Genomic DNA, 20,673 nt, shown 5'->3' on the forward strand with positions numbered 1-20,673 from the left:
GGGGATTTCAAGACTAGGGGGCATATTTTTAAGGTGAGATGAGAAAGATTCAAAAAGGAGAAAGGCGACTTGTTTTTACACAGTGTGTGGTTCGTATGTGGAATGAACTGACAAAGGAAGTGGTGGATGCAGGTACAGTTACAACATTTAAAAGACATTTGGATAAGTATGTGAACAGGAAAGGTTTTGAGGGATATGGGCGAAATGCAGGCAAGTGGGACTAGAGATAACAAGGTGTAGAGCTGGATGAACACAGCAAGACAAGCAGCATCAGAGGAGCAGGAAGGCTGACGTTTCGGGCCTAGACCCTTCTTCAGAAGTCTAGTTTGTTTTGGGAACATGGTCAGCATGGACTAGTTGGACTGAAGGGTCTGTTTCCATACTGTATGTCTCTATGACTCAATATCTATGACTCTCGTCTACTGCATTCACTGCTCACAATATGGTCTCCTGTACACTGGGGAAACAAAGTGTAGACCACACCTATGTTCTCTCTGCAAAAAAGACCCTGAACTTCCAGTTGCCTGCCACTTCAACACACCAGCTTGTTCCCTGGCGAACATCTCTGTCTCAAGCTTGCTGCAGTGCTCCAGCGAAGCTCAGTACAAGCTGTAAAAACAGCACCTCATTTTCCAATTGGGAACTCTACAGCCTTCCGGACTTAATTTCAAGTTCAACAGTTTTAGGACTTGAGGCATCTTCTCCCATGTCCTTACTTCAAGCCCCCACACACTAGGCCTTGTTATCATATCAGGTTAGAGACAAAAAAACTGCAGATGCTGAAACTCAAGGTAGACAAACAGGAGACTGGAATAACACAGCAAACCAAACAGCATCTGGAAGAGAGGAGATGTCAGCATTTTGGATATTACTTGAAGAAGGGTAATACCCAAAACACTGACTTCTCCTCTCTTCCAGATGCTGCCTGGCTTGCTGTGTTCTTCTAGCCTCCTGTTTGTCTACCTTGTTATCACATTGTCTGCTATTAATACATACAACCCATTGTTAGCCACTAACAGTCCCCATTAATAGATATTCATCCTCCCAGCCCAACTATTATTCACTCCTTTATCTATCCAGTTGTTCTTCTCTTTCTCTAGGCTGTAACTCCACCTATCATTTACTCCTTACCCCCCTTACCTCACCCTATCTTCTGCATAAAAACAAGCCTTTTCCTAGCTACATTCAGTTCTGAAGAAAGGTCAGTGGACCCGAAACATCAACTCTGATTTCTCTCCACAGGTGCTGCCAAACCTGCTGAGTTTTTCCAGCAACTTCTGTTTTTGTTTCTGATTTCAGCATTTGCAGTTCTTTCAGTTTTTATTTAGGATATCAAGGTATTTGGAACAAGGGCGAATAAGTAAGTTGAGGTGCATATCAACCATGATCTAACAAAATAAATCAAAGAACTGCGGATGCTGGAGATCTGAAACAAAGACAGAAAATGCTGGAGGGGGTCTGGCAGCATCAATGTGTTGAGGATCTGAATGGCCTATTCCTATCTGTTCATGAAAGAGCCTATGATTGAATAAGAACGAAGTTTGGGATACTTTCTATGCTTAAATATTTAATATGACTGACACACGAAGCATAGAACTTCAGGACAATAGCAGAATACTGCCGTTCCCTGTGGAAATGTACCTGTTAGATTCAAATTCAAATTGGGATTCGAACCCAAGTCTCTGGAACATTACCTGAGATACTGGATTGACTGTCCAGCCATAATACCACCAGGCCATAACCTCTCTTATGTGTATTTAATACACATTTATGCAAATCTCTCGTTCCTTTAGTTTTATGTATTGTCATGACTAGGTGAAGAGGGAGAATCAGTTCCCCTCGTTTCAGTTCCCCCCAACTCCTGGTTGTGCTATAATAATAAAAAAAATTCCTTTCAGCACACAGCGAACTCATACTCAGGTAAAATGTAGTTGCTGGATCAGAACTAAGGAGCCAGTTACAAGATTTTTTTGAGTAAAGGAAAAAGGAACTTTATGATTTACTAGCCAAGAAAATAATAAATGACATCAGATACATAGACAAACACAAGTATAAAGCATTAAGAGGAGACCTTGTCTGGTATGAAGGGAAGTTCAAGAAAGCGCAATTTATTATTTTTAAAAAGCAGCTGTTTAATAGATGTCTTCTATCCTCAGCAGTGTGAAATCTGTAAGTATATTTGAGTTCTATTTTATCACTGGCTTCTGTTTTTCAAGCGGAAATGAAGGGGAGAGGGAGAGAGAGCATACCTTCTGGGTTCTGTTATTATGAATTTATCTTCTTTCTCTCCCTGCTTTTCTGTTAAGTAGCTATTGAAATATGGTTTATCATGTATTCTGGAATTTTGTTTGATTGTCTTTCCAAGCTGGGTATTTCCAGACAATCTTTCCGTGTCCAATATGTACAACTTCAGATACAAGTGTAAATTAAATCAGGAGATGCAGGATTCTTGATACCTGACTCAGTTAATTAGTTCAGCTGTTCACATTCATTTTACATGGATTTTCTGAATTTGCCCCAATCTGTGGTAAGGTTATCGCTGCAGCCATTTTGGGGCCCTGTTTCTTCCTTTTTTAAAACCATTTCTGTTCACAGAAGTCTACAGTATTAAAATTAGACTTGCCAGAAAATTAGAATTCCAACAGACAACAAAACAAGGAAAGATAATCCCAGGAATAGAAAGTAGAGTGAGAGAAAATTTCAGGAAAGGGAGTTCCAGCTAAGACAGCTCAAGCTGAGAAAGGTTCCCGTGATGGAACCACACATAACTTGTGTTTAAGGGCTGAAGTACTCAAGTTCCCACATTTAGTCCCAAAGTTTAATAAGGAAGTGATGGATGCCTTTTTCATTTCACAGCAATTAAAGTGGCCAGTCCAACAATGGACTTTGCTGTTACAAAGCAGGCTGACAGGGAATGCTCACAAAGTTTACACTGTCTTGCCTGAAGAGAGTACAAGTGACTGTGAGGCAGCAATACACAGATATTTCAAGTGCAACCCTGTTAGTGCCTGATGTAAATGACAAAAATTTTGTACAGTATGATATTGCCTGATTTGAAATATCTGTAATTTGAATACCTTAAGCAGCTTGCATCTGATTAGGAGTAAAAGCCCTTAAAATTGAGGCAACCTGTGAAAGTCTTTGTGAGGTAATTTTTCTTGAGGAGTTCAATACCTAAATAGTCTTCCCAATCTAGATGTGTGCAGAAGATGTGATTATTCTATATGCCTTTTAGAGATGTGTTCCGTCCTGTTTCTCTTGCAGAGGGGTTTTGTCACAGTAGTGCAAAAGTGTCTCCTCCTGGCAGGCAGTTTGTAAATCATTTCTCCTGGAGTTTTTTTTAAGAGCAAGACAAAGGAATCATGAGTGGGTGGGGTCAGGCTCACCAGACCCTGAGAACTTTGGTTTTGCTTTCAGTTGGGTTTTTTTTAAATAGTTAGCTGCTAGATTGAAGACTAGACAGGGAGTTTTCTTCTTACAAATCAAAATGGGCAAAGTTTTTTTTCCCACTGGACTGGAGAGAGACAGCTCATGAGAATAATAACGGTTTTGTTGCATTGCATTTTGCCGAACAGTGTGTTTACAGGATGCTGTCCATATTGGAATAGTTAATGATTAGTGGTTAAATAATACATTGTATTTTCATGTCATCTGCGAGTTTACTGATCAAACTTCGTACATTCTTATCTAGATCATTAGTGTACACTACAAACAGCAAATGGCCCAGTGCTGAACCCTGTGGCATGCTACTGGACATAGGCTTCTGGTCACAAAACAACCTTCAAATGTCACCATCTGCCTCATGTCACTAAGTCAATTTTGGATCCTATTTGCCAAATTGCCCTGGATCCCATGTGTTCTTAACTTCTTCACCAGTCTCTTGGGCGAGACCTTACTGAAGTCCACATTGCACTATCCTCATCGAATCATCTAGTCACCTCCTTGAAAAACCCAATCATACCCATCAAACATGATCTCCCCAATCTATCAGTCTAAAAGGGTTTGTTGAGGAATATCAATGTCTACTCAATCCTACACTGCACTAGTTTTTAATTTTAGATTATCTGATATCAAAATTATGTATATATTACAGTGAGTCATATAATTTCACGTAAACAGACTGACCGTCCTGCATTCTGACCTACAGACCAAGGTAAGAACTTTCTCTCCATATCTTTCATGACCTGAGCAGCTTTCTTTTTATAAAAAAAGTGCCGATTTTTTCCAAGCCTGTGTCTTAACATCTGCTTACCAGACAAACCATGAAGAAGTAACCAGCAATTGTGTTAACTATTACTGCCTCTGTTCACCAATGTTCTCAAAATTTGAAACTCTTTCCCCCAAAAAGCAATTTATGCTAAATCAATTGTTAATATTAAAAGTGTGATCAATAGTTTTATTTCTGAGTTAAAGGTCTAAACAGATATGATGGATGTGATGTGCTAAATATCTTTCTTCTGTGCTGGACCCATTCAGTGATATGGGGAAAAATGGGTAGATGAAGAAAGGTCACAGGCCAGCCATGATGAGAGGCACGGTAGGCTCTGTGTGGCGTATTCCTCTTCCTATGTTTCAATGATAGCATCTCTCCAGATTATCTATTGGGACCGCTGGGGATAACATTAATCATCCCCTTGCTCTCCCCACCCCAGATTAGCAGGTCAGGGCCCCCATCATATCGGTATCTCCGATTCGTCAATCATGATGTGTGCATACACCTGCATGAAATCAGAGGTTCGAAGGGGGAAATTAATTCTTTCCAAACAAAAAGTACCGCAGTTGAAATATCTCCAATTAGCATAGCATTCAAAGGTAAATTGACATTAAACTTCAATTAAAAGCATTCAAGAGAGACTTCTGACACCAGGAGGCCTGTTTTAAAATCTAAACCGGATCAAGGATAATTATTTTTATCATTTCTTAATGAGATGTGAGTAATGTTGTCAAGGTTACATTAATTGCCTGTTATGTTCAGGAGTCTTTTAACCATTTTCTCTATAAATAATTTGCAAAAAAGAGTTACTTTGATGTCAGGTCTTTAAAAGGAATGTTTATTCTTACAGGTTTAAAATAAGTCACTCTGGCAATGGGTGGTGGATAAGCTAAAGAGAATTTATTTACACATAAAGTAAATTATAGATGGTTTATTTACAACTATTCAGATAAATGAATGAATCATCTACCTTGTTGGAAAACGGTTGATTTCCGACTGCCTATGAAGTGGGAGTTAAGGCAGAAAGGCTATCATTCTGTAGTTTTCAATCTAAGTGCACCTTGGAGAAATATAATTTAACTTTAATTTACTGGCTGTCTTGCTGCAGCCAAATGACCTCCAGCTCTGCTCAAGTGCCTCCGTGTGTAATCTGTGGCAGCCATTAAACACATTACTTGAGACATGGAGGCAAGAAAGGTGCAGCTGAAAGTGTGTGGAATTCCAGTGCTGTAAGAGGATCAGCTACTGAAAGAAATGCTGGAAGAAAAAAGAATTAAAAAGGCAGCAATCTGCGACTCTAAATTACTGGATGAGCCAAAATGATCAGTCAGTTTCCATTCTCTGCTGCTGTGGAAATGAAAGGAAACATGATGCAGAATTGGAGTTTTTTTTTTCCTTCCTGCTCTCAGCAGCAAAAGTATGAAATAGCTACAGAGTTCATTTAAAAGCCTGAGCAAATAAGACCAGCGAACTTGTTGGAGAAAGAGTGCTACAAGCTTTCCTGAGGAGCAGAAAAACCAGATGGCAGAGATTTGAGAGGCTTTGGACCTCATGTTAATGTTACTCATGAATAGGGCGGCACAGTGACTCAGTGGTTAGCACTGCTGGCCTCACAGCGTCACGGATCTGGGATTGATTCTACCCTTGGTCGCCTGTCTTTGTGGAGTTTGCACATTCTCCCCACGTCTGCAATGGTTTCCTCTGGGTGCTCGGTTTCTTCCCACAGTCCAAAGATGTGGGACTTAGGTGGATTGGCCATGCTAAATTGTCCTGTAGTATCCTGGATTGTGCAACCTAGGTGGATTAGCAATGGGAAATGCAGGGTTCACATGGATAGGCTAGGTAGGGGTGGGTCTGGGTGGGATGCTCTTTGGAGGGTCAGTGTGGACTTGATGGGCCTACAGAATGGTTTGTGACAGCTGGAATGATGACTGCAGATGGAAAACTACAAGTGAATGGGAAGTGTCAGTTAGACTTCATGCCATATCGTGAGCTTCACAGATCTGTGCAATTTGGTTCAAGGTGGTGAGCCAAAAATGAAGCCCTCAAAAGTAAGGGTGAAAATTTATGACGGAACGGTACTCATCCCAAGAGGAAACATAAAGCTGAGAGTCCAATGCAATGTGAAGAATGAAGATTTGGAGTTCCTGATAGCTGATGTTAAGCAAAATCCACGCATGTTAACTGAAGCAAGTCTATATCTTGGACTTGTAATGTAGACCAGAAGAGATCTGAAGGATTTCATAGGCCATTAAAAGCCTTTGATTGAACAGATCCTAAAACACTATAAAGATATTTTTATAGGTCTTTTATGTCTTCCTGGTAAATATCATCTCAAAGTAAATGACAGTGTGAGACCAACTCAGCATCTGCAATTGAACAAGCCTAGGGAAGGCGATGGCCTATTGGCATTATCTGTATTAATCTAGAAACTCAGCTAATGTTCTGGGGACCTGGGTTTCGATCCACATGGTGGATTTTGGAAGTTGAATTCAATAGAAAAGAAAATTCTGGAATTTAAGAGTCTAATGTTGACCACTGTCAACTGTCAGAAAAATCCATCGGGTTCACTAATGTCATTTAGGGAAGGAAACTGCCATCCTTACCCTGATCTGGCCTACATGTGACTCCAGACCCACAGCAATGTGGTTGACTCTGAACTGCCCTTTGGGCAATTAGGGATGGGCAATAAATGCTGGCCTAGCCAGTGATGCCCACAACCCATGAATGAATTAAAAAAAACAAAAGAAATACAAACAAGGGAAGCAAATGCACATTGTGGACAGCCTGTAAAGTGTAGCACTCCCTATAAAGAAAGTTGTGAATGTGAAACCTTCCAGATTTAATGAGAAGTATCAGCCAGACATGTGCTGGAGGACATCAATTCAGCAGAAACAATGAACATGAAAGACAGGCATCTTGCTCAAATCAAACAAACTATGCAACACAACGCAACTCTTCAAATGCTGCAGGTAGCATGATAAAAAGATAGCCTAAAAGCACTGAGGACATACCTGTTGCTATAAGAGAGTATTAGTCGTACAGAGATGAAGCAATAGTCCAAAAGGTTGTACAAAGGTATTAGAAACATTATTCTTAAGAAGATGAGAAAGGAGATGCTGGACCACATTGGTGCAAGCCATCAAGAAATTGAGTCTATTCTGAGGAAGCTAAGAGAAATGCTCATTTGGCCAAGCCTGAACAATGATTAAGGACTACATGAGCCAGAGTATTGCTTATGATAACTGCCAAACTAAACAAGCTGAAGAGCTGTTTAGTATGTACTCTCAGACAGACTATCAATGAAACTGGGAGTAGACCTCTTCACTCCTGCACTCTTGTCACCATCGATTACTATTCTGACTACCTGGGATTTAAACTAGCTGACTAATGATGAGATTATAGAATGTTTGAAAACACACTTAAGTTTTTTGTGGCATTTTGGACATTGTGATAAGTTACAATGGCCCACAATCTGAATGAAGAATTCAAGTTGTCAAAAAGAATGGGAAAATTGGACAGTATTCACCATTTTCGCATAATCTCCACTCAAATGGAAATGGTGAGGTGGCAGTGAAAATTGCAAAAGGTGCTTAGCACTGCTTCCTCACAGCGCCAGGGACCTGGGTTTGATTCTAGCCTTGGGTGACTGTCTGTGTGGAGTTTGCATGTTCTCTCCGTGTCTCCGTGGGTTTCCTCCAGATGCTCCAGTTTCCTCCCACAGTCCAAAGATGTATAAAAACAGAAGTTGCTGGAAAAGCTGTATAAAACCTACAAAGATGAATAGGTTAGGTGGATTGGTCGTAGAAAATGCAGGGTTACAGGGTAGGGGGATGGGTGTGGGTGGGATACTCTTTGGAGCATTTGTGTGGACTCGACTGGCCAGATGGTCTGCTTCCACACTGTAGTGATTCTATAATTATAAATAAATTGAATTAATCCAGCGCAGACTTGCGCAAAGCAGTCCTTGAGCGGATAAATAAACATTCCAGTCCGAAGACTAATGTCATTGCCATACCCAAACTACTTATTCCAGACTGCAAAAATGACAAATGCTAGAAATAGGAACAGATGAGAGTGACAATATCAAGGTGAAAGCCAAAATTCATTTTAATAACTCAAAATAAAAAATGTTGGACATCACAAGCTAATGTTCTGAGTTTAGATGAGTCTTCTTGCTTTCTCTCCACAGATGCTGCCTGACCCGCTGTGATCTCCAGCATTTTTTGTTTTCAGTTCAGATTCACGGCAGAGTAGATCTCTCCAACCGGATCTCTTCAGTTCCTTCTGTTTCCTTCTCTTTTTATCTTTTCTTCCCCCTTTGGTCTCTCGGTGGGCCTCAGCCTGGTCTCCCAGCAGCTCGTGGCAGGTCCCGGCCTGGTCTTTTGGCAGCAAGGTGTATCCTGGCCTGGTCTCTTGGTGGTACGTCAGCTGGTCTCTCTATGGCTCATGGCAGTGTCTTGGCTCGACGTGCAAGTGGATCCTGCCTGGGCATGTTTGCAAGGCACCGGGGGAGATTGGAGATGTGGCTGTTTCAGTGGCGGTGGTATCGAGGACAGACAGCAGAGCGAGCTAAGCGGAGGACTCATCAAAGACTGTTGAACTTTTATTCTTATTTTCCTAGTTTAAACTATTCAGTTAAACTATCACCTATTTCTTTATTTTTCTACTATTTTATGAATTAATGGTTAACTTTAAGTCTAATTTCTCTTACTACTTTGTACCTGAGCTTTTTTGGTATCTTGGTACCTAAGATGGTGCCATATGTGGCGACATCATAATTTTTCACTGTACTCCTGTACTTGAGTACACGTGGCAATAAAATCTAAATTAAAATAATCTGAATTAAAATAATCTAAAATTTAAAAAATATATAGATTCCAGCTTCTGCAGTAACTTGCTCTGCTCCTTCACTTTAATAAAACTACCCAAGTCATTTCCACAGCTGAGCACTGGAACATCAGTCAGAGTGCAAACATTCATTAGTCTCCACAAGGGTCAACCCACGTAGCAACTTGAGACCTGTGTAGAGCAACTGTCACCGCAATCATATGCAGTGCTCATGTATCACCAGATGTATCACTGCAATCGCAGAAATCTATGTACAACAAGAGAAGCTGTGCCTTCAATGCAGGCACAGAAATAATTACACCATCTGCATCAAGAACAGAATGGCCATCAGATGGAGCTTGGGTGGATCAGTCAGTAGAGTGTTAGACTTTTAATCTGAGGATCCAGGATTCAACTTTTTGTCTGGGTGCTGTTTTGGTCTGTTCATTTCCAACCACAATTAAAGAGGTCAGTCAGCTCAGTTAGCTCAGTCAGCTGAACAGCTGAACAGCTGGCTTGTAATGCAGAGTAATACCGACAATGGGGTTCAATTCCTGCACAAGCTGAGGTTACTATGAAGGGCTCTCCTTCTCAACTTCTCCTCTTGTCTGCTACTCATGATCTTCAATCCCCAAACCATGTTCATAAATTTACCCCCTTCCACACCCAGGGTCTTTTAAAAGACTCATCATGTCATCATCTATTTGAACAGATTCTTTTCCAGAACTTCAGTGCTGTGAATCTTGGTTCTTCACATAATAATTGTAACTTCACTTTCATCGTCATCTACTACTTTTAGCCTTGGTATTGTTCTTTCCTGTAGGCTGCACTCCACCAACTTGTTGATTAAGGACATTTGACATTGAGATATTTTCATTCTTTTTATTTCATTACAAGATCTGTGTGTTTACACCATGAACTCAATCATGTATCTCATTGTATTTATTTGATAAATGTATACTGTTCCTGTTGAAATCTGTAGTTATGTAGTAATGCAAACCTATTTATCTTATCTGAATGTTTTACTATAGGGGAGTCAGCTTAGCTGGCGAGCGTGTGGTTCAATAATACTGTCACTGCAGGTTCCATTATGGCCCGGCTGAGGTAGACTTGAGTCTTGCCTCCTCATTCTGCCCGAGAGTGGAAGGCAGTGGCGAACCATAACGACAAATGCTGACAAAGAAAATAGGTCAGGATGAAGTATTAGCAAACAATAAACCAATGATTCAACATGTCCAATGGCAATTTAAAGATAAAATAAGCAGTAAAAAATATATAAATAGTTAAGAATAATAATGAAAAGGTTATACTACTATCTATGAAGGTTATTGAATGTTTTCAAATGCTTTCAAAGAGGATACCAATGACAGCTAAACTCTTATAGTAATCCCTTGCATTTTCTGTCAAAGTTTGCTTTAATTTAAAGAGGTTAGTCCCTTCTGTAGAATCACAATGAGGCAAATTTAGACAAATCCCTGGAAAACAGAGAACTCAGAGGATGATTCAAGAGAGAGAACAATTTCTGTGGAGTCCTTTTCTACTCAATATTACATAAAGAGCTTTATTTATGTTTTTCACGTGGTTGTGAAGTTGGACAGGCTGCAGCTTTGCAGCATAACATCCGCTAAAAATATTTACTCTCAAACTGGGAAGTGTGAGGTTGTTCTTCTCGAGATCTCTTGCCAGATTTTGAGTTTTCTGTTTCATTATTTGAATGCATGCATTATTAAAGAGAAAATTATAATAGACCTAAATTAATTAGTGACAGATGTAGGTATCTAATAATATTTCAAACATCTAGGCTTCTTTACATTATTGGAAATCTAGTTTATCAAGCTGTCACTTTTGGAGTTGAGGTACAAATCATTCATGATATAATTAAATAATGGAACAGGATCATAATAGGTAATAATGGGCTGCTCCCATTTCTAAATTTTCCTCTTTTTGGATACAAAACATTCAAACTTAAAATTGAGGCCATCTCATTGCATGTTAATGTAACAATGACTTTATTTTTTCCTGTCTTGCTGCCTGCTGCTGTGCCCAATGATATACTGAAGGATAATGTGTAATGCCTTAAATCCCAAAGACACAAGGAATGCACTTTTTCCATATGATTTTATCTTCAAATAAATCACAAACATATTCAGGCCAAACTCTGCAAAGCTGGTTTGGAACATTGAGGAATGACAGATATCTGAAGTATTTGCAGAACAAATGAAAGTGTCTGTCCACATGTAGAATTGTACGTAATATGTAAGGCAATTTATTCTATAGTATTCCAGTAGTGATCTATAAACACTGCAAGTAGCGTTATACTGTTGCATAATTCTTATCAGTGCAGTACTAGTCCGTTCTACAAGAATCTATTAACACAAAGTTGGCAACCACTCTGAAATGGAAAAGAATGCTCAATGCCATGAGTGATTGTAGTTGTACGAGATTTATTATCCGCACTTGGTGGGCCTACTCCTTGTGTGATAAGAACATGATAAGTATTTCATTTTACAAGCAGAAGTGTTGCACCACATGAACCTGTACTCCTAAATTCTGGATAGTGCAGACCCAGACTAGGACAATACTGTGACCGTAGTAACCTGATGCCGCAGAGTCAAAAGTTAGAGTTTTCTGCCTTTAAGATCAGTAACTCAGTGGTTCTCAAGCTACGTCCCAGGGATCAAAGGGTGGGGCGAGTGGAGGTGGTTATGTCCTTGGAGCCTTTCCAAAGTGTCTGCAAAACAATGTGATTATTGAGCAGGTACTGAACCTAATAGGAGAGCAAGCACCTAGGGTGTGACGGTCATGTCATAAGTCACAGTGTTCTGGTTAAAAGCCCTGCATGAGTTAATACGTTACATGTTAACCAAACCTGTAGCCTCCTGCACTGGTGCAGTTATTGAAGGAGGTGACACAAGAAATTAGTCACAGACCACTCTTCAGCCAGCCTCCCCACTGGTTTACCATGCTTAGAACAACAAATGTTATTTTAATTTAATGGGATTTTTACGAGCGTTCTGGGGGATGCATGTTGCAATTCCATCCATTTTCTCTAAGAAACAAGCGACATTTGGATTTAATTTAGAATGACTTATTTGCTGTTATCAACCATTGTATTAAGAATAGGCAAACTCTGCAGTGAGTAGCAGATACACCCATCTCACTGATATCTGCAAGTAAACACCTATTTTCTTAAAAGCATTGTTACAACGTATTCAACAACAACACTTTCATGGGTTCTATCTAGTGTTAAAATTTAGATGGGGTATCCAAAGCGTCATGCAACTTATTGGAAGCGACAGCACCAGCTCAAAGTTTTAACCCATTAATGTACAAATGGTCTGTAGATTGCGGGGACTGCTAAAACACAAGTAAAATACCTACTGATAAGACATACTGACTAGGTATGTCCCAAGGTCTTATTCCTGGTTCCTGAGTTAAATGATCTCTGCCTGGGCAAGTCACAGGGAAAGAGGGAAAAATAGTAAGGATCCTCACCTCCAGTTTGCTGTACAATAAACCCTACTTGGCTTTTCGTGAATGGACGCTGAAATAGTCAGGTTTAGCTGTGGTTTCCTACATGATATAGCCTACATTTATGGCACAGGCTCAAGTGAATTATGGTCACAAGTCAATAACCATGGCTGGCAAAGATAACATGCACATTTGTGCTGGTTTTTATAAGCCATGAACCTGACAGAATAACTTTTGCATCAACAAAAGGGAACATTTATTATTCATCTGGTTGCTGTAAAAGTCAAGGGAACAGTATTTACATTTAATGATTTAAAACAGGATTTTCATAAAGCCGACTGTAAACTTTCCAACCAGTCTCAGCATTCCCTATCAACAATCATTATTCTGTGCAAAATCAAATCAAACACATATACAGCGCCCATAAAGTTCTATTTTAATTAGTTACAATAACGTCTACCTCCATGACTGAGTCACAACATTACATTTTAACATAAACTAATTAAACACGTGCCTGAGTCAACAGGAATCTCCTCTAATTGTCTCCAAAAGATAATACTCAAACAAAATGTTCCAAAACAGGGATGGATTTGCAGTTGTCTGTAGCATTCTCGGGCTGCAGGGATTTTTATTGATGGAGTTGGTGATTGTAGCTAATTCCCTGTGAGTCAGCATCAGGCATTTAGCAGCTGGATAAGACAAAGTTTTCAAATACACCAATGTTCCCTCAGCTGCTAAGTGTAAGTTGATCAAGGTCAGCAATCCTGTGCCAAGCACCACCTACTTACAATGCTTGACATGGAACAGAGTTAGAAATTTTAATTAATGCTGCATTTACGCTTTTCTTTAGTAAGTGAAAAATCAACTTTGAAATAACATTTACCCATGGTTTGGTGATTGGTTTTCAGCTCATCTGTTGACACCAAAAGAAATTTACACTAATAAAGCTAATCCAAAATGAGGAATACCTGATGTAATATTAACCCTTCTTTAATATTAACTTTCCTGAAATAAACTATATGCTTAAGATGCAATTTTAAATCAAAAATCCAATCTATTTTGACAAACTTAGCCTTAGCTAACTTGTTCTAATTATGGGTATCAAGGGAAGAGCAATTTGACTCCTCATGAGGTTATTTTGTATGCTCTGTTAAAGTCACTGCTGGTTTATGTGACTTGTGGCAGAGGGTCTCTGTGGGTTAGCACACTTCATGCCCTGGGCCAAACAAAGCCAGACTGAAGGAATGATTATTCCTTTCTGTTGAGCTTCAGTGTCCTTACTAAATGCTATAGGGTAATTAAATTTGGGCAGTCTGAACCGAAGTGCCCAAACAGCCTGCATTAAAAGCGCTGACCCAGCTCCCTCCAATCTTAAAATTAACTCTTTGACGGACTTTCAGGGTATGTTCTCACTCAATATTTCTTCTTTTATCTCACTGTTTTTAACTAAACTTAGATGAAACTGCTTTGGGTACTGTTCCATTATATGAATACAATTGATTTTTGTCATGATAGATCAGCACTAAAATTGCAATGTAACTCAGGAAATTTATAAGGAAGACTGGTGTTGATTATGAATAGGGATTATACATAAGTACAGTATGAGGCATTCTTCTGACACTGTGATTAAATAAGAAGAGGGCAAAGCAGAAGAAGTTTGGTACTATCAGACAATGTGGTTTTCTTTTGGCGATGATGCTGACACGGTGCAACAATGTGGAGATGTTCTAATATTGAAATCTTTCCTATTTAGCACATGTAAAGGTATATGGTATGTCATATAATAGTTCATGTTGGGACTCACAAGTGCATGAAACAAAATTAGGAATAATAAATGTGTTCTTGGTAGGATACGGCAGTGCTTGTTATTTTTGTCTGACTTTCTATATAAGGCATGAATTGATGCCACTCCCTTACATCAAAAACTGATCACCAAGGATTACATTTGTAAAAAAATCAACCTATAGTATAGACAGGGGTCTGAACCACCATGTCAAGTAATCTGTGGGTTCTTGTACGTACATTGTTGAGCTTGAGCTTGCTCTTATCCTGTTTCTGCAAGTGTCCTGACAGGTGGTACAACACTGCCCTGCTTCTTCTTCTGTTGGCGTTGAAACCAGGTGGCCTGGTGTTTTGGTAGATTTCCACATCTGCAGTTGGGGTGACAAGATGAAAATATTGGCATTAGTTGAAAATGACAGAAAAATATGGAGAAATGTTGACAGAATTGCACAGACAAGGAATGATGAATGGAAGCGACAATTATTACTGAGCCCAGAACTTGACTAGAGAGCTGGTATTGAGATGTGCATCAAGGACTGCGAATGGGGCTTGAAGCCACACACTGTTCTGATTTAGTGAAAGCTGATGCAATAAGATTTGAGTTTGCTTCCATGTAGATATTTACTGTTAAATACCCTTCAAATATCTATGCTGTGCTGAAGTGAAGCCAACTGCTGTACTATAGAAATTTGCATACAATTGAGTCCTCTAAATGCAGTATAATAATTACCAGCTAGCTTCTTTTTTGATGTTTATTGAAGGATAAATATTGGCCAGGAAAAAAATGTCTTCAAAATAATTCCAGGGATCCTTTACATCTGTCTGACAGGGTCTTATTTTAATATCTTGTCTGAAATCCAACAGAACAGCACTCCCAAGCACAACACTGAGGTTTCAGCCTTTGTTTTTTTGTTTAAAGGCTTAAGTTGGACCTGAACCTGGAATTTTCTAACATAAAGGTGAGATATCCACCAACTACATCACAGCTGACAGGACAATGTATACACCTTTCTCAATGTTACCAATCATTATTCACTCAAAGGATGGACATTAAATTTCACGAAATATTTCATTGGTAGATACGGAAGCAAAAAAAATTGTTTAAGATTCAATCAAGACATTATTTGAATGCTTTGATCAGTACAGCAAATCATTACATCCAATTGATACCGATGAGATTTATTGACACCTTTAAAAACATCAATGTATAAACAAACTTCAAGACAGCTGATCTGTCAGTCTTGGGTCTGAGCAAATTTATCTGTTTGCTTAAAATTGCTGGCTTACAGCACCATGTGCCTTCATTTAATGAATACAGTTCAGATCTGTTGCAGCATTGGGAAGAAAGGATGGGGGCACTAGGATCGCTAGAATTGTTGGAAGGTAGGAACTATGTGGAGTTTGATGAATTAATGAAACAGTGGGACTTCCATCAAATTTACCAAGGCAGGTATTATGATCTAGTGACCCAAATTGTTATGGGTAATGGCCATTTGAAGTCAGTACCAGACAAGTCAGATCTCTGACAGGAATCTGGCTAGATAGAGCATAAGCTTTCTTTTTATTTTTGTTACCGATGTGATCTATTACTGAAACATTAGCATGCAATTCTGCGGTATTAACAGTAAAACAAATCAAAGTCTATTAACAACAGAAGATAAAGAAAAAACATGCTATTCTATTCCCTTATAACAAAGATTCAAAGATTTTAAACACCATAAAAATAACCAAGTATTCTTTTTGCATTGAACAGAAATAATAACTTCATATTGGGTTGAGTACACCCTAGTATGAATATTGTTGCAACTCTAAGAACCTCTCCTGCTGAGGTTACCGTGAAGGACTCTTCTTATCAACCTTTCCCCTCGACTGAGCTGTGGTAACTCTCAGGTTAAACCACCACCAGTCATCTTGAATGAGACAGCAGCCCTATGGTCTTCTGGAACCATAGAGACTTGGGAGTCCTAGTTGAGGATTCTCTTAAGGCCAGCATGCATGTTCAGTTAGGAAGGCAAATGCATTGTTAGCATTAATTTCAAGAGGGCTACAATATTTGGAACACTGTGAGCAGCTTTGGGCCCGTGTCTAAGGAAAAACATGCTGGCGTTGGATGGGGCCCAAAGAAAGTTTACAAATGTGATCCTGAGGATGAAGGCCTTGTCACATGAGGAGTGGGGGTTGAGGACTCTGGGTCTGCGCTCAGTGGAGTTTTGAAGGTTTGGGGGATCTCATTGAAACTTACAGAATACTGAGAGGCCTGGATAGAGTGGACGTGGAGAAGATGTTTCCACTAGAGGGAGAGACTGGGACCTGAGGGCACAGCCTCGGAGTGAAGGGACAACACTTTAGAGTTGAGTTAGGAGTAATTTCTTCAGCCAGAGGGTAGTGAAGCTGTGGAACTCAGTGCCATAGAAATCTGTGGAGTCCAGTCATTGATCATATTTAAGACGGAGATAGATAGTTCTGGATTAGTAAGAGGATCGAGGGAAGAAGGCAGGAGAATGGGATTGAGAAACACATTAGCCATGATCAAATGGTGGAGCAGGGTCAATGAGCCGAATGGCCAAATTCTGCTCCTGTATCTTATTCTCTTACAATCTAGGAGGTTTGGAGGAAAAGCTGAGGCCAGGACTGGGACAGAATAGCCCCTCTGCAGCAGTTCTGGAAGGGAATAAAAAAATGTAGGACTTGACAAATGTTGAAGGGAAGGATTCCTCTTGGGAGAGGGCACAAAGCTATGCTGATCAAAAGAAAACTGACGTAATTTTTTTTTCACCAGAAGTGTGATTGAATTGCAGTGGCACATGGATGGTATACATTGACTCTGGGGTGTTATTGGTCTACATTAAATCTATAATTATAGATCAATCAACAAGATTACAAGTTGACTGTGTACTGCATAGATTCATAACGTTAAACATATACATTTATATCTTGTACAGTGCTATTCTACAGTAATATTGCATTTGAAATATCTATAATCAGTGATAATGAAACAACTAAGTTTTATTATTTTAAGTGAACAAATAAACTAGATATTGCTACCAAAGTAAAATACAGCAGATGTTGGAAGTCTGAAATAAGGACAGAAACATACAATACAGCAGTACTGAAATTAACATTTTAGGTCAATAACCTTTTTCCAGAACTGGAAGAAGTTGGAGATTTAACAAATTTGAAACAAGTCAAGGGGTAGGGAAAGCAGAGGAGGGAGGGTCTGTAACAGGGTGAAAGGTAGAAGAGAAGAGATGGCCAAGTGGATGATCAAGCAAGCAAAAGGAAATGTTAATGGGATAAGTAAAGAAACAAAAGGTGAATCAAGAGGAAGTGTAAATAGGAGCATCACTACCGGTGATATAGTTCCTGGTAAAGATGGTGTATGACATTGTGAGGAACATGCAGTTTGTTATGTTCCCCTTATATGCTGCACTTGTCCTTCTAAATGGTGGAGGTTGTGTGTTTGGAGGTTACTGTTGATGCAACAAGTCGCCATGGTTCCAATGTATCTTATAGATGGTGTGCCAGTCAAGCTGCTGTATCCTGGATGGTGTAAAAATTCTTGAGTGAGTTTGGAGCTGCACTCATTCAGGCGAGAGGGGAGTGTTCCATCACACTCTTGACTTGTAGATGGTTGGTAGGCTTTTAAAGAGTCAGGAGTTGAGTTACTTGCTGGAGATTTCCCAGCCTCTGACCTGCTTTCGTAGCCATTTTATGTGGTCATGTGACCTATAACTGCCAGGATTGTTTCATAGTATTGACATTTCTTTCATGAGCATGGATTAAAAGCTTGAAATGTGGTGGCCAAGTTTAAACCAAATCAGACTCTGCAATTTGCAAACTGCAGAGCTGGAACAAATGGTATTCATGCAGCCAAACCTTGATCAAACAGACTCCCATTGAAGTCAGATAGGCCTGGAACTGCCTGGCCAGATGCTAATGGTCCCATTGTTTCAGTATGAACTGTTGTTTCCATCTCCAGTGAACCTGCTTTGTTAGAAGAATGCTAACTTGGTGTCACCTAGTTCAGTAAGAAGCCAGAGGCATTGTGTGACAAAGACAGCACTTGACAGTTGAAGGATCAAAACCATGTTATGCATTCTTCAAATATGGCAAAGTCACCTCATTAGATCTTCCTGCCCCTGCCTAATGCTAGTATTGAAAACAGGATATAGAATCTTTGAAGTGGGGTTAAAAAGGGGCAACCTGGAGCCCCAGCACACTCTGCTTTTCTCCTTCTTCAACAGTGCATCCAGACAGCACCTCTGGCTGGTGGCCAAGCTGCTCAGCAATTTCAGTTCCTTATACCTCATGGTGAGTATTATCAGTCTGACCAGACCCAGAAGACCACCTTGGTGAAATGACCCAAAGACCAGAACCAGTCTTAGACGAGAGGGGAAGCCCAAATCAATAGGTACAAATCCTGAAACATTAGCCTACCCTCAAAGATCAAGGTACAGCCTGACCCAGCATTACTGAATGGTTATTACTGGTCTTTTCAAACAATTCAAAAACAGTGGTAGGGACCTGTGGATAGGGTATAATGAATCCTCGGAAGCTTGTGTCAAAAGTAAATAGTCCATGTAAATTTAAGAATGTTCGCTGAAAAGTCCTGTGAAGACATTGACACAGTTTGACTGAGTTTAATTGAAGTACAAGGGTAGAGTCTGATAAATCTTGTTTTTCCTTGATAAAATGTTTGCTTAAGTTGTATTGGACCTTCCCCGACTCTTGTCTCCTTATATATCTCACTGGGTAATGTGCTAGAGTTAAAAAGGGTTACTACAAACTGGTCAAGGTTAGTCAGGATATATTTACCCATCTTTCACTTTACAACAAGTAATTATATGGCAAATTTGTTCAATGTAGAAAATTTTTGAAACCCCTGGCTGCTTACTAACAGAATAGAACTACAAGATTCCATAGTTTTGAACACAGAAAATAAACTTTACTGCACAATAATAGAAAAGTAATCAATCTACTACACATAAAACATTTACACTAACATCCAAAATTAACAAGAGGAAAATATGGATTGACTGACAAACTGTGGTTGAAAACTCCAACAGTTCATATCAAAGTGCTGCTGCAGTCCAGGCAGATTCTATGGATTCCATAGCAACCCAACCAGACATCAGAGAGTCACCAGTGACAATACTGAGGGATGATGATGTGGGAGATTAGATGTTGAACCCCAGGAGTTCAGTAATTTGAGGTTATATCAATTGCTGAGATCCCTTTATGAATTCACTGTACTGATACTGCACCCCTCTAGTTTTTGCATCCGTGGGGAAATGAATGGTCTTCATTCATCACCCAGCTTTCAGATGTATGGATTTGGGGGTTTATGGTGATGAAAGAGGTGTTGAACTCCCCAGTTGTTGCCAGGTGTCCCTGTGCTTTTCCCCAGGTACCCTGACTATTGAGTCGCTCCTCAGGTTCTGGCACTGGTCAGCTCTGCTGTAATTGAAGCTGATTGAGAGTCAGAGTGGCTGATAGAGGGGCAACTACAGCTCTTTGGTCCAGGTTATCTGCTACCAGTAAGCTACAACTAATGTGTTTGTTCAATATTTCAGGCCCCAAAATTAGCTCTGTTGTGAACTGTTTCTTCTTTGGTGCTTGCAAGTAAAGGCTGATTAAAGACCGGTAAATGCAGCTAGAGGCCATTACTGGTACAAACTGAATATTCCTTAGGGTCAAATCTCATTAAATCTTCACCTCCCTCAAGGGGGATATAAAATTTTCACTTTGAAAGATCTGGCCTTTGAATTTCCTTAAAAGTCATGACAATTCTGTCCTGCCTCAATGACAAAATCATATCCTGGTAGTTTAATGTCTTCTTGTGAGACCGTGCTCCTAAGGTTTTACTTATTTCGATATTGGTTGACTTTCACTGATGCTTGAACTCATTTGAGTGACCTCTGAAAAATCTCACAGTTTGCTCCAAACTTGTTACCAGGCAGAAATATATATTTCGAGCACTGGAAGTTCTTGTGTTTTGGCTTTATAATTCTTCAGTTTACATAGCACGAATACAGGTGAACAAAATTGAATGTTATCAGATTTCAGGTTGGAGAATTTCTCCTTGAACACCTATGGCTCCTGCTGAGAGTTTATTTGCCTCTTCCTCCTCTTCTCCATCCCCATCCCGGTACCTTTTTGTGTTACCTCCGCTCATTCTTCCTGTGGAGGTAGAGATCAAACAGCCGCACCTGCTGTTTGGAAGCGAGTGGTTTCTAGTTGAGTCAGAAATAGTAGGAACTGCAGATGCTGGAGAATCCGAGACAACAAGCTGCAGAGCTGGATGAACACAGCAGGCCAAGCAGCATCATAGGAGCAGAAAGGCTGACGTTTCGGGCCTAGAAGGGTCTAGGCCCGAA

The 20,673-nt window shown here is 39.8% G+C and overlaps 1 protein-coding gene across 1 annotated transcript in view; it reads right to left on the reverse strand.

The window, feature by feature from the left end:
* Nucleotides 1–20,673, reverse strand: part of kcnh3 (potassium voltage-gated channel, subfamily H (eag-related), member 3) — a 546,526-nt gene that overhangs the window by 216,845 nt on the left and 309,008 nt on the right. The window contains exon 5 of the mRNA XM_048598723.1: nucleotides 14,537–14,664. Coding sequence (XP_048454680.1) covers nucleotides 14,537–14,664 — 128 coding nt within the window. The remainder of the gene's footprint in view (nucleotides 1–14,536; nucleotides 14,665–20,673) is intronic.

Source organism: Rhincodon typus, chromosome 7 (genome assembly GCF_021869965.1).
Source record: "Rhincodon typus isolate 14 chromosome 7, sRhiTyp1.1, whole genome shotgun sequence".
NCBI lineage: Eukaryota > Metazoa > Chordata > Chondrichthyes > Orectolobiformes > Rhincodontidae > Rhincodon > Rhincodon typus.